At 39.2% G+C, this 14,462-nt stretch overlaps 1 protein-coding gene across 1 annotated transcript; it reads left to right on the forward strand.

Moving 5' to 3' along the window:
- Positions 1-2,493: 2,493 nt before the first annotated feature.
- On the forward strand, positions 2,494-9,416 carry FAM216B (family with sequence similarity 216 member B). Its single transcript, XM_004433696.3, has 4 exons — positions 2,494-2,666; positions 4,530-4,636; positions 7,036-7,156; positions 9,108-9,416. Exons 2-4 carry the CDS (start codon positions 4,538-4,540, stop codon positions 9,290-9,292), a joined length of 405 nt encoding a protein of 134 aa, XP_004433753.2. The 5' UTR covers positions 2,494-2,666; positions 4,530-4,537; the 3' UTR covers positions 9,293-9,416.
- The last annotated feature ends 5,046 nt before the right edge of the window (positions 9,417-14,462 follow it).

The raw sequence follows: 14,462 nt of genomic DNA on the forward strand, positions 1-14,462 counted from the left end.
TCCAACAAAGACTGTGAGAACTCTAAGTGGGGACACTCAGGAGACCGGGTGATAAGCAGCAACACAGAGTGGAGAAAAGGACACTTCCTTCACTTCGTCATGATGCACTGACACCCTCTGAGGGCTTGAGGTAGTCAAGGGAGGACATCTGTGCCTGGCAGAGTTAGCCCCATGGAGAGCTCTGCAGCTAAGGGATCCTGGAAAAGGAGCAGGAGCACCAGGATATGAGCAGATAATTTCCTCTTGGGTTCTTGATATTTCAGGGAAGTACTTATCTTCATGACATACAGCAGTACTCTGCCTTTTGTTCTAGCAGACTAGATTCTTTGAATTAGGGTTTAACCTCATCTTGGGTTCCAGTCATGGGTCTGTCTTCTTCATTCAGTAATGCCCATGAGGTCATATTTACCCCACTATCCTATAAAAACACTTTATTACCCAGTCTAAGCATTAGAATGTAGATATACCAATGTCTTAAGTATTGTGTCCCATTGCTGTACCAATGTTTCATCTATGAAATAGTATGCGTCTTTTCTACCAATTACCAATTTCTACCAATTGTCTAATAGAAAATTATATTCTCTATAATGATTAGATGATGGGTGTTTCTATTCACTTTTTTTATAGTCAGTTTTAATTCCTCTTGAAAAGTCTAGCTAGTCTTTGGAAAAACTATTTCTTTATCTAAAACTGATGATACACATTGTTTCATCATTCTTAAATCTTAAGTTATTGTCCAAAAATTCATACCTTTTTCTTTGACACCATCTGTAGAGCTAGTTAATTATCTCTTATTTTGTCTTTTCTTATAAAATTTCAAACTTTAGTGGTACTAGGCAAACATTTACTGTATGTCTAAGTCCTTCAGCCTTCCGCCAGACTTTATAAATCCCTTTAGATTTTTGTTGATGGTATTCCCATGTGTTGGGATGTCCACTATCTCTCAGCTTCATGCTTACCCCTCTATATCCTTCTCTTTACCACTGTAGCGGGAAGACTGCAAAATACATTTGACAAAATTTCTCGCCAGCTAGCATCCAACGGAAGCAGGCGATGGAAAGCTGGAGGAAAGGAGAGGCCATCTTCATGATTCCTGCTTGCATCTGTTTGCATCAGTGGCAGCATCACCAACCACATCAGCAGTAGCAGCAGCAGGGGCAGTGATGGTGGTGATAGCAACTGTAATATTAGCAGTGTTGGGAAGAACATGACGCAAGAGTGGCTAGTGAGTGCCTGACCTTGAGGTGCTGCCCAGGCAGCAGTGTCCCTGTGGAAACAGCCTCAATGGCACAGTGTTCATGGACTCTGGGGAAACACATTTTCCCTTTGTCCTCCAGCTCCTGGTATGGTAGTAGTTGAGTGTAATTCCCAATCTTTGGACAAGCTAATCTTTCTTGTTTTGCTCCTCTAGCCCATTCCAATACTTCTGTAATAGATTCCTTACATTAAATTCCCTCTCTGTCAAACACCTAGATCTGTTTCTGTTTTCCTGGTTGGGCAGGGACTAATGTCCACTGCTATGAATCAGCATGTGTGTGTAACAGTCAGCAGATGTGGTATGCCCTAGAAAGCATTTCATCATATCCTGGGAAACATTCAAGGAAGATTCAATTGACAATGTCAACTCTACAGTACAACTGTTCATCAACTCTCAGGAGAGAATCACTAACCTCTTGGATCCAGTGAGAGGTTTTGAGGTATTTACGGGCATTTACAGACTCTTGTTTGTGCTACGTTTATTCCCCAGAAAGTCTGCATTTAAATTATTGAAAAAATGCAAACTTTTTGTGTCTGTTGAGTCTTTCATTTCTTCTTTAACCCATGCAATTCATCACTGTTATCTCCTTGTTTTTTTCTTTACCTTAACCTCCTAAGAATTTTGAATTTATAGTTTTCTTTTGGTATTTCTTCTTCCATTTTCTCTAGGAACTCTTCATCTTTACAGATAAGCTGGCATTCAGAAGGAGGATTCTCAAGAAAGAAAGGAAGTCTGTAGTCATAATGCTAGCCAGAAGAAGGGATAATGTTGTCCTTATGAGTCAGGTTAAAACATGAGGCTTATGCTGACGAGGTCGATGTGGGCAGGAATCTTGTGCCATAGGTTCATTATCATCTTTTGTAGCTCTATCCAAAATCAAATATGGAGAATATCTTACTTTTCAAAAAAAAAGAACATATTTTGAACTATGGGACAATTCCGTAGATTACCAGAGTCATATTCATGTACCTCTATATTTAGGAACTTTACCTTCATCATTATGAGCAATCGAGATGGGGGCTACTGACTCTGAATCTGGGAAATATTCATGTAATGGTCTGTTGCTGTGATGGATTTCTTGACCTTTAATAATCAGCCTCTCTGTCTCCATGCACTTTCCTCCCCCATGCCTGCACATAACACAGATAGGGTAGATTTTAAAGTTGACACTTGATTAGACACAAAATTAGGAAGAAAAAAACTGTGCAGTTGAATGTTGTCCAGAAGCAAGGAAAGGCATGCAGCCAAATTTCCCCAGCTCTTTGTTTCATCACATGATGTTGCTTGGATATCAGCTTATCAACAGACTGAATTTCCACTGCCACCATCGCATGAAGAAAGAGACCTTGCAAGAAAACTACATTGAATACGAATACCAGCTTTTAAAAAGGGGAGATTACAATACAGGGTAAGTTTCTTTTAAGCAAATCTGTCTTTTTGTTTCAGATATGTTATTTTGTAGATTTTTTCCTCCCTGAATTTCCCAAGCATTTTAATCAAACTTCATCAGATATAGACCACTTGAATAGGTAAGATGGATTTCCTCTACAATAGCCCAAGAAAAACACACATGAATTGTTGCCACAAGAAAGATTGACAGTCATTTCCTTATGCTATTTTAGGAAAGAAGAAATCTTTCCAGCTTTGAAGACTATTTATGCTCTGTTCTACAGATCTGGAAAGTGGGAGGAGGGATATTGAGATGATTTGAGCATAGGATAGAGTGTAGGCTTTTATCACAGAGGATATTAAAAGAGTATATCTTGGTTGGTACGGTTTCTGGAGTGCATGTTGAAGGAAAGTGGTATTAAATAAAATATTTATAGTTTAATTTATAAGTTTATATCGTGGAAACAGGACACACAGAGATGTTGACTGATGTTTTCCTAATAAGTTTCTCTTCTGGAAGATCTGAGCCTTAGATCTGTGAACTCAGAACCAATCGGAGTCTTCTCACATGTTAAAATACTTCTTAAGTGTGTGTATGTGTGTGTGCTCATATGTGTGCATGTGCCTGAGCATAAAATAGAGGAAGGGATGGGACTGGCCCAGTGGCATAGTGGTTAAGTTCGTGCACTCTGCTTCGGTGGCCCCTGGGTTCGCAGGTTTGGATCCCGGACGAGAACATACGCACTGCTTATCAAGCCATGCTGCGGGCGGCATCCCACCTATAAAGTAGAGGAAGATGGGCACGGATTTTAGCTCAGGGCCAATCTTCTTCAGCAAAAAAAGGAGGATTGGCAACAGATGTTAGCTCAGGGCTAATCTTCCTCACACACACACACACAAAAAAACAGAGGAGGGAAGAGAGTGTAGGAACTGGCATAAAGTGAGAGCATTCTGTACTCACGATCTCAGTTAATCAAACAACCCCATGAGGTAGGCATTGTTGACAAGGGTGAAGGAGTGAGCAGAGGGGAAAATGCTAGGGGTTTCCACTCTGTGCCATGGCAATCCTATTCCAATATGTCTATTCTTCCTTGATTGTTAAATGTTCTATTATTATATACACCTCAGATTCTAAACCCTAAACCACATGAAAAGGAGACTTACTCATAGCAGGTGTGACTCCTTCATTTTGTATCTTTGTCAGGCAAATAATAAGAAACACTGCTAGGTTTAATAGTTTCTTGTATAGTACAGTGCTGCAAAATTGCAGGTCTAAATGTGCAAGAAATGGAGAATGATGTAAAAATATACTATTCTGCCACGAAAAATCATATTTTCAAGGAATATTTAATGAGATGGGAAAGTGCACAACACATAGAGTATGAGCTCCCTTTTCTAAAACCACACATGATGTACACAGAAAACAAAGAATAAAAGCAAATCAATCAAATGCCAACAATAGTTACAGACAGATTATGGATGATCTTATATTCTTCAATTCTTCAATTTTTAAGATTTTCCAAATTTTCCAAAATGACATATGTTACTTTTAGAATCATATAAGATAATAAACATTACTTTACATCATCAAGAAATAACTGTTGTGACGCGGTATGGCTCTACAACCCACCTGTTCCAAATGCAGAGTGAAGCAGAAAGACAAAGGGCTCTAAATTGTTCCTTCCATTAATAAGGGGTGAGAAGAGGGAGAAGTGCAGTCTGGTGAGGTCCAACTACTTAGAGACGTGAGAAAATTTCTTATCTCTTGAAATAAATGACATTTATCTATGTATCTGTTTACTTGCTTTCTCGTGTACATCCCCAAAATTGGTTGAACAAGATAAATTTTTATGCTACATTTTGTTGTTCCTTGGAAGTACAGGAGAAAGAATGGGAGGAAAACGGAAAAGACAACAAAAACTTCGGAACGTTCCACAGATTCCTCGCATTCGAGTCCCTCCCTCTGCTTCCGACACTTCATTACTGAAGGTACAACATACTTTCACAGATGGAGAGACCTTGTCTGTCTCTTCTTCAAACCTTAAGGACTTCTCCGGTCTTTGCTTACCCAGCATTAGGGAGAACATTGGGCCCAATGGAGGCCCACAGTGCGTGTTGACGGAGTGTATGAGTGAATGAATGAGCACTTGGATCATCTAATCCTATACCCATCCCATTTCAGGAGCTCCAGTAGATGGTCACACCTTCGTTGCTGACCCATTATCAGTGGTGGGAAACTCCCTGATTGGCCACATTGTGGCTCCCAGCTGGAGAGCTCTGTTAGCTCCTTTTGGTCAAAGTTAGTTAAAGCCATTCTCACAAATATTCTTTGGAAAAATTTTGATTCTCTTTCATTCCCTCAAGCAACGGGATAAGAATGTTAGGAATGCTACCTGGTACTTCTCATTTAGGAAGTTGAGAGTTCTACTAAGGAAAAGAAGGAGGCATTTCTTTTTTCCTCATAAAATAAAACCATTAACTTTTAAGGTTTTGTCTTATATAATGGAAACTCCCATTACACTTTGGAGATTTGCTCTTGAAATTGGCTTGCAATTTTCATATTATATTGTTCTCAATCATTTGAAAAGGCTTAATTAGGAATCCATTCTCTTCTTCAAATATGTTATCTTTTAAAACGTCTAATTCAGAAACTGCAAAGTGGAAATGATGTCTCAAATTGTGAGGAATTGGTTCAGCTACTTTCACTCTGGATATAGTTTCGATGTCAAGTTTAAGGTCTCTAGACCACCTCCCCAAAAAAATCTGACTCACAGATTTCAGCTCCACATAAAATTTTTAGCAGATAAAAATTATTTTACTTTTATATATAATTATCTCATGTTTAGTTTTTATATACATGGTCATCAACTAGTTTTGAAAATTCCGTCGTTGTTTTGAATTTTTCGGCCTAGAGTGAACTTATTTTATCTTGAGTTTTCTAGAATGTTGATGCTGTCTCAGTTTCCCCATCTGTATATAATAAGCACTTAAAATACGTTAGGTATATAATAGTAATTGTAGTGCAGGCCTTCTTGTTCCTCCCTAGCACTACATGGTAGCCTTCTAAATGGTCTCTACCAATGGTTTGTCTTCCTTTAAGCCCATTTTCCACAGCAGGGCCAGAGTAATCTTTCTAAAATGCAAATCTGGTCAGTTTAAAGTATGACATTTTGGGTTGGAAAATTCTTTGTTGCAAGGAAGTGGGAGGCTGTCTCGTGCACTGCAGGATATTCAATAGCAACCCTGGCCTCTATCCACTGAATGCCAGTAGTGTCCCTCCCCTCTTCCACCATTTGTGACAGCCAAAAATTTCTGCAGACATTGCTAAATGTCCCTTTGAGGTCAAAAGCACTCCTGTTGAGAATCACTGCCTTAAATAAAGACTTTCAATGGCTCCTCATATAAAAGATAATCTTTCAATTCTTAACATAGCATAAAAGGCTTCCACGATCTTCTCCTGTCTAACTCTACAGCCTTTTCTGGCTTAGATTCTATGTTCTGGCTGAAGTAAAGAAAAAGTTTGGTTCTAATATATCCAGATATTTTGTGCCCCATAAGAAAATTTGTACCACTTTCTCCCACTAATTAGCCTTACTTTTTTTTCTAGTCCAGTGGTTCTCAAATTTTAGTGTGCTTGTATCAGAATCACCTGGAGGGCTTGTTACAACCCAGAGTGCTGGGCTCCACCCCCTAGTTTCTGATTCAGTTGGTCTGGGATGGGGCCTGAGAAGGTGCAGTTCTAAGAATCTCCCCAGGTGATGCTGATGTCCTTTGAGAACCAGCATTCTAGTCCTTTAGAAAATTCCTCCTCACCCTTAAGACTCGGAGATGTTGGTCATCTCATTTAGGAAGTCTTCCTTGACTGCTACAGGCAGAGTTTGTTTTCCTTCTGTTTTCACAGCACCTCTTTACCAATGATGTTGGACCCTTATCACATTTCCCATCTACTCATCTGTCTATCTCCCCTGCTTGCTGAGAACTCTCAGTGGAAAGTTCTCTTTTACCCATTCAGAAGCCTGGCATATGTCAGGCCCTCTGTAGATTCTCATAGCCTACTTCCTCAATAAGGATTATAATAGATCAATAAAAAATTTAAAAATCCTTGGATCTCCCTCAGCCCAATACTTCAACCTACTTACCTAGAATCTTTTGCTTACTCATTTTCACCATCACACAGGCCAGCAGAAGACTGTCTAAGTAAACTAAGGGAGGAAACTACTGAATTGTTGTTTCCATTTGTTGTGTGTATATGTATATATATATAGAGAGAGAGAGAAAGAGAGAGAGAGAAACATCTTATTTCTTTGGAAGTCAGCTTTGAATACATCACACTCTTAATCCTATAGAATGCCACCAGCTCATCAAAATCCTCTGCTCCACTCTAACAGGACCTAACCCAAGGGCAGCAGCGCTACTTTTACAGTATCATGAGGATTTATGACTCTAGACCCCAGTGGGAGGCCCTGCAGACCCGCTATATTCACAGCCTTCAGCACCAGCAACTTCTCGGTAAGTTTAACTACCTAATCTGAACCAGGCACCTTAGAAAGGAACTCGTGCTGCAGCTGGAAGTCAAGTTTCCAGATAAATTATTCAAGAAGAATGGCCTCTGCCAGCGTGCTATTTTATCAACATGGTTGGCAAGCCAAGTTCAAAAATTATTATCCCTGACAATAGAAAGCAAGGTTTTATGAGCAAATTAAGAGGGTTTAAAGAAATCAGAGTATGGGGGCAGGCCTAGTGGCATAGTGGTTAAGTTCACGTGCTCTGCTTCAGTGGCGTGGGGTTTGTGGGTTCGGATCCCAGGTGTGGACCTACACACCGCTCATCAAGCCATGCTGTGGCAGCATTCCACATACAAAATAGAGGAAGATTGACACAGACATTAGCTCAGGGCCAATCTTCCTCACTAAACAAAAAGAAAAGGAAAGAAAAGAAATTGGAGTGTGGATTGTTATAAAATGTCAACAACTATCTGAGATTTATAAGAACTTGATCTAGTAGAAATGGCAATGGGCTTAGGCAGATGGTCTAGGCTCAAACCACAGCTTAGCCCCTTGCTGGTTGTGCAAACTCAAAGGGTTGGTTTACTCACAACAATAATAGTTATATTTATTGAGCATTTACTGTGTTCCAGATATTGTGCTAGGAGCTCTACATGTAATATCTCATTTTCTCCTCACTTTATGGTTATGGAAAACCACAGATCAAGCAGGTTATATAACTTGATCAGATCATAAATGTCATTTAGGACTGTCACCTCCAGAGATCACATATTTTCACCCTCATGTTTTGCTGTCTCTCTTCTACCAACCTCATGGGATTTTATGAAGTGCAAACGAAATAATGGTTGTGAAAGATTATAGATTATAGCAACAACCTACTGAGAGGTGTAATTGTTGTTAAATCCCTTTTCTTCTAGGAAAGGTTGTCAGTCTCCAGCTAGCCTCTATTGCACTCTTCTCCTAACTCCCATAGAGCTTTTTTTTTGTAAACCACTCACTTGGCCTTAGTACATCTACCTTATATTGTCATTCCTCTATTTGCACAAAAAGAAGACATGGTTTTTGCAAATGATTTAATAACAACAACAAGAACAACAATAGTTATCTTTTATTAGAGCTTCCTATATACTGGGCACAGTTCTAAGTCCTTTGAATGTATTGTCTTATTTAAAACTCAAACACCCTCTACATGGTAGGTGCCTTTATAACCCACATTTTACAGAAGAGCAAATTAAGACATGGATAAGTTAAATAACTTGACCAGGGTCATGCAACTAGTAAATAGCAGAGCTGGGATTCAGCCTGGTCCCCATGATTGTGTGAAGTATTGCAGAAGCATCATCTACTAGCTTTGTTTGTAGCATAAAATTGCACAGAAGCCAACAAAGCCGGAAGCAGAGATATTCAATGTTTAGTGCACATAAAATCCACCTGTGTATGTTATTAAAATGCAGATTTCCAGGCCTAACTCTCTGAGTTTCTTATTCGGAAGGTCGTGGAGTAGAGCCAGAAATCTGCATTTTTAGAAAGCATTATTAAATGTGGCCTCAGCCAGATGATTCTGTAGTAGGTGGCCTGCAGACTACACTTTAAAAAAACTGAGAGAGATTGAATATATCTGTTTCTGGTTTGAAGAAAGTTTTGATATTGAAGATAAGCAATTCACGCGAAGATTCCTCATGGCTCAAGTCCCTCTCCAAATGATTTGTCGTGTTAATCAACAACTAAGTATTTATTAACTTATTGAATGAGAAATGCAAGGAAAGAAAAATATACTTCCTGTCCTCAAACATCATATAATCTGGGCATGCTACACATAGTTTTTTCTACCCTGTAAAGTAGAAGAAATTTTGTGAATATGTGAATATTTGAATATGTGAATATTTGCAGTGTTGTTTGCTTATTTGCTTTGTAAAATTGTTGACTTTGACGTTTCTCTCATCTCTTTCCCCTAGGCTATATTACTGCACAGGAGGCTTTGGCTTGTGCCGCTGTACTTAGAGAGTCAACCAAGAGAGCCTCAGCCAAGGTACCTCCTCAAAGAGCCGTCTCCCGGAAGGCTTCGGCCATGACAAGAACCTGGCCATCAGCACTCCCTGTGTCTGTGGTTCGACCCAGGGTACAGAGTACAGGGCTCTGATCCCTTAGGAACCGAGGCTTTGCACACACTCTGAAACATGTAGTTTGCCCATGTACCCCTGGCACCTAGTGGGTGCTTAGTGCATATTTGTTGAATGAGAATGAATAAAAGAATAACTTCTAATATAAACCCACACCTAGAAATAATCTTTCTTTCATTCACATAAATATTATCAGCAAAAACAATTTGAGAGGCTTAAGAGCAATGGAGCTAAGAGTAAACAAGACTTTCACTCCAAATATAATCTGTAAAGTGAAATGACTTTTGAAGCTTTCAAAGTAAAAACTTCCTTTGAATGAGAACAGCCAGAGAAGGCCCAAGAACAGCGAAAGGGAATGAGTGACCAGAGGTGCAAGGTCCTCTGTCAGTAGGTGACCCTTCCCTATAAGCCACTCCCTGCATATATTGAAAATACGTAGACCAACACAGAGGTAACACTGAGCATACAGGGCTTCTGGAGCCATATCACCTCAGCGGCAACTGGACTGTGTATTTCCATGTCCTCCTTCCTCTCTTCTTCCCCGTCAAGCAACAGCATTCAACTTGACCTAAAATCTTCTGGTTCTTGCCTGACTCAATCCCTTTGCATCATCTTGAAACTTGGACTTGTCAACATGCCACAGCTGGGTTCATTCTACACAGTTGTATTTGACCTTGATTTGGGTAAGAGAATTCATGCCTATACCTTCCCCTGGCAGCTTGAGATAAACTCTCAGAAGAACAAGAAATAACCCCAAAGAACTAGTCTCAAGTCTAACCATTCCATGGCCTTAATGGTTTTAAGCAAAGCACACGAGACCATACAAATAAGCAAAAAATGAGATAACAGTGAGTCAGATCATCACATAAATGGTATAGTATGATATTAGCTATATTTAATAGTTATTTTCATCACTAATGATTTTCTTGTGTGTCAAAAATTAGTCACCAGTGCTCACATAAAGTCAAAATAAAAAATGTCTTTTCTTCATGTTCTTTCTAAATCTTCAACCTCCTTCCCTCATTCAAATCAGCCAAGCACTTAGTCATGCTCATAAAAGGAGTCCGTTAAGATGGAATATAAACTTACTTGACAGGGATGTGCTAACATTGATCTGAAAGGAAGATTCTGCACTACTACCAGAAGAAAAATAAAACTCATTGATGATTATTATTATCTTCTCTCTCTGCAACCATTAACATAGAAGATATAAAAGTTGTAATGAGATTCTGAAAACTCCCAATACTGGTTCTGAGATTTGGTCTGACTGTTTTTGGGAGGAAGCAGGGGCGTGGTGGGCCCACTAGTCTGACAGGAAGACTTGGGAAAGTCAATAGTGACCTTGCTGGGTTCATGCACTTAATCATAAAGAAGCTTCTTGACCTCTGCAAATCTGCACCCTGACTCAATACTCTAAGTAGCTTTAAGGTTGTAAGTTAAAAATCATTAAGTAGGCTTAAAAGAAGAAAAAAAATTCAAAAGGAACTGGAGGTACCTATAGGATTGCCCTCTGGAGGTACAGAGTTTTGTGGTAGACTAACTTGTACTATAATAGCCTTCCACTGTTTCCACATGGGGCTTTTATCGCTTTGAACTTCTTGCATGCACTTTTATCTTAGACTTTTTTGGATGAGCAAAGATATTTGCTGTACAAGCCTTGGAGCATGATGCAGAATATCAAGGAGGCCATTTATGATTCTGAGCTGCAATCCTGCATCACAAATTTCAGAAGCACCTTGTTTACAATAGAAGCTTTTAAGAGCTAATTGGCAGGTGAATCTCACAGGCCTGTAAGAGGGACAAACAGGTCTAAGTTGGTGCAGAAAGTCTCACTTGTTGACTCTCCCTTCAGAAAAGACAACGCCCTCCCTCTTGAGCCCCACACCCAAAGCTTATGAGGAATATGATTGGTTATGGTGCTAGAAGAAAGGTGTTCACCTGGAAGGACACTGAGAAAGATGATCAAAGGGGAACAGAGGGCAACCTGTAACTTTTAGGAAAGTCTACTACTTGGACCTGTTGGAACATTGCTTGCTCTCACAATGTCACTCTTAAATTAAAGTTCTCAAGATCAGTGACCATTTCACCTGAAATTACTAGCACCTAGCACAGTGCCTGGTCTGTGGTGGGCAATCAATAATACTTGCTGAAGGATAATGAAATGTTCAAAGATTCTGCAAATCAGACTGGCCTCTAACTTTGTGATGTTATTCTACGGTCCCAGGAAGCCACAACTACTGATGAGGAGTAGCAGTAGTTTATCAAGGACAGGGGATAGGAGCAATCCATCCCAGGTGCAGGCAAAGGGGCACATTGTCTGTGAAGAATTTTAAAACAATAATAAAGCTGACTAAAAGTTGGTCTGCTTTCTATTATCACCATGAGCCAGCAATTCTAAACAATATCAGTGAAAAAATATTCCTCTCCCCAAAATCTTTTGTTGGTCTAAGTTTTAAACAATTGCTGAGGTTACTGTTGAGTTTTAATAGTATATATGTAAGCTTCAAAGTAGCACATTTTTATTGCTCTTCTTTTAATAATCATTTTATTCTGCATGGAAAGTAATTCAGAGAATTCCCAACCCACACAATATGAGCTCACATATCTCCAACCACAGTAGTACTATATATTCTTGCATTTAAACAGTAGTTTTGAAATGAACGATTATTACACTGTGATTGTAAAGATAAGAAACAGAACTTGAATTACTTTCATTCTTTATTCTATGTGGACACTTAGCATTTTTCTTTTTTAAATAATTTTATTGAGGTACAATTTATATGCAATAAATACACTCAATTAAAGTTCAACGAGTCTTGACAAATGTATACAGTCACATAACCACCACCACAATCACGATATAGAACATTTCTATTACCCCCCAAATTTCCTTGTGTTCTTTTGTAGACAATCTCCCTGCCCAAACTTCAGCCCACTGGAATCACTGATCTGCTTTGTATCACTACAGTTTTGCCTTTTCTAGAATTTCACATATTTGGAATCAGAATATCTAGTCCTTTTTGTCTGGCTTCTCTCATGTAGCATGATGCTATTGAGCTTCATCATGTTGCATTTATCAGTAGTTTGTTTCTTTTCACTGCCAAGTAACATTCCATTGTATGAACACACCACAATTTGCTTATCCATTCACTAGTTGATGAACATTTGAATTGTTTATAGCTTTGGACTATTACACATAATATTTTAATGTAAGCCTTTGTGTGAATATAAATTCTAATTTCTCATGGATAGATATCTAGGAATACGATTACTGGGTCACAGGGTAGATTTAGGTTTAACTTTATAAAATATTGCCATAGTGTTTTCCAAAATGACCACATCATTTTGCATTCCCACTAGCAATGTATTAGAGTTCTTGTTCCACTTGCAACATCAGACATTTAAATTTTTGTATTCTAGTGACTGTGGCTGCTGGGCAGAAGAGAACTTGGATGTGTGGAAGATAGTGTCAATACTAATTATAGTCTCCTTACTGGGAACCATGGCAAATTTCAGGAAAGAAGAAAAAGAAGCAACCTCTGCAGAAAGGATCATCCTTGCCAAAATTGTAATATGGGTTCAGTGCGTCCTCAGTAACTTCTCACTTTTCTTTGTTCACATTGTTCTCCAGGTTCAGCAACCAACACCCCACCACCACCACCACCACCAAAATCTTTATGCACTGTATTGGTTGTCTATTGCTACATAAAAAATTACTCCAAAACTTTAGTGACTTAAAACAACAATATTTACTATCTCACAGTTTCTGTGGTCAGGAATTTGAGCATGGCTTAGCTGGAGCTTCTGGCTCAGAGTCTCTCACAGAGCCAGAAGACTGCAATCAAGGTGTCAGCTTGGTTATTGTGGTCTCATCTGAAGATTCAAAGGGGGAAGGATTCACTTCCAAGTTCACTCTTGTGCTTGTTGGCAGAATTTAGTTTCTTGGAGGCTATTGGACTTAGTGCTTCAGTTCTTCACTGGCTGCTGTCTGGAGGCCACCCTCAGTTCTTGCCACATAGGCCTCTCAGTAAGGCAGCTCACAAATGGTGACTTGCTTCGTCAGAGTTAGAAAACAAAAGAGAGAGAGAATGTATAGTAGAACTTACAGTCTTTTATAGCCTAATCTTGGAAGTGACATCCCATCACCTTTGCTATGTTCTACTCATTAGAAACAAGTTACTAGGTCCAACCCACACACAAGAGTAGTGAATTTCACAAGAGCAAAAATAGCAGAAGGTAGGGATCATTGGGAACCATTTCAGAAGCTGTCTACCAAAGCCAAGACTAGAGTGAAGTGAGTGAGGTGCTGAGGGTGTAAAATAGAAGGAAACACTCTTTCCTGCATGACCTTGAGACTGAATCCTATGTAGTCCCTCCCTAGACGCCTCATTGCCACACTTCAGTCTTGGCCCCTCTGTCTAAAACATGCACCCAACATCTTTATGCTGACTTCTGATATCACCCAATTGGGACTCCCTGCATAGACACCTAGTCTGAACCTGCCTTCTCAGACACCTGTCCCATGCTGCACACTTTCTTCTTGCCATGATTCTCTCTTAAAACTGAGCTATTTTGTGTTCTAATCTTCCAACATGCTGTTAGAAAAAAAAATTATTTCAGATAAGCCAAAGACATTCAATAATTAATACCTAATTCATGTGTAATCTTTACATTTAGAGCAGTATTTATCAAAATACAATCCATATACCAGACTCATTGAGGATGCTTAAAGACAATGCAAATTCTTGGGTCCTATCCTAGACCCAGTGAACCAGAATCTCAGAGCTAACATCCTAAGGGATACTCACACTTACTAAAGTGTGATAGCCCTTTGCATTTAAGGAGTGATTTCAATAGTCATAACACTTTACCCCTAATAAACTGAATTTCTGTTTGGAAAATTTGGCAAAAATTTAGTGGCAAGGACTGCATGATGAAAGAGGCTTTTAGTGTAGAGAAACTGTCTCCTTAATAACCTTCAATAACCCATGTAAATAAATTGCTTGTTATTCTTACTCACGGCCAGGTCAAACCTATGGTATTTTATGACAGTTCTTGAATCTACTATAATGATTTTTTTCCTAGACTTGGTATTACTAAATATGCATGACATTTCCACCAAAATGAATCCTGACTTGGTTTTCCCTCCCATTTCCTATTTTGTGACAAAGGCCATAGGAACATGTCCAA

The sequence above is a fragment of the Ceratotherium simum genome, chromosome 10, assembly GCF_057802395.1.
Source record: "Ceratotherium simum simum isolate JZ-2026a chromosome 10, ASM5780239v1, whole genome shotgun sequence".
In the NCBI taxonomy this organism is placed as follows: domain Eukaryota; kingdom Metazoa; phylum Chordata; class Mammalia; order Perissodactyla; family Rhinocerotidae; genus Ceratotherium; species Ceratotherium simum.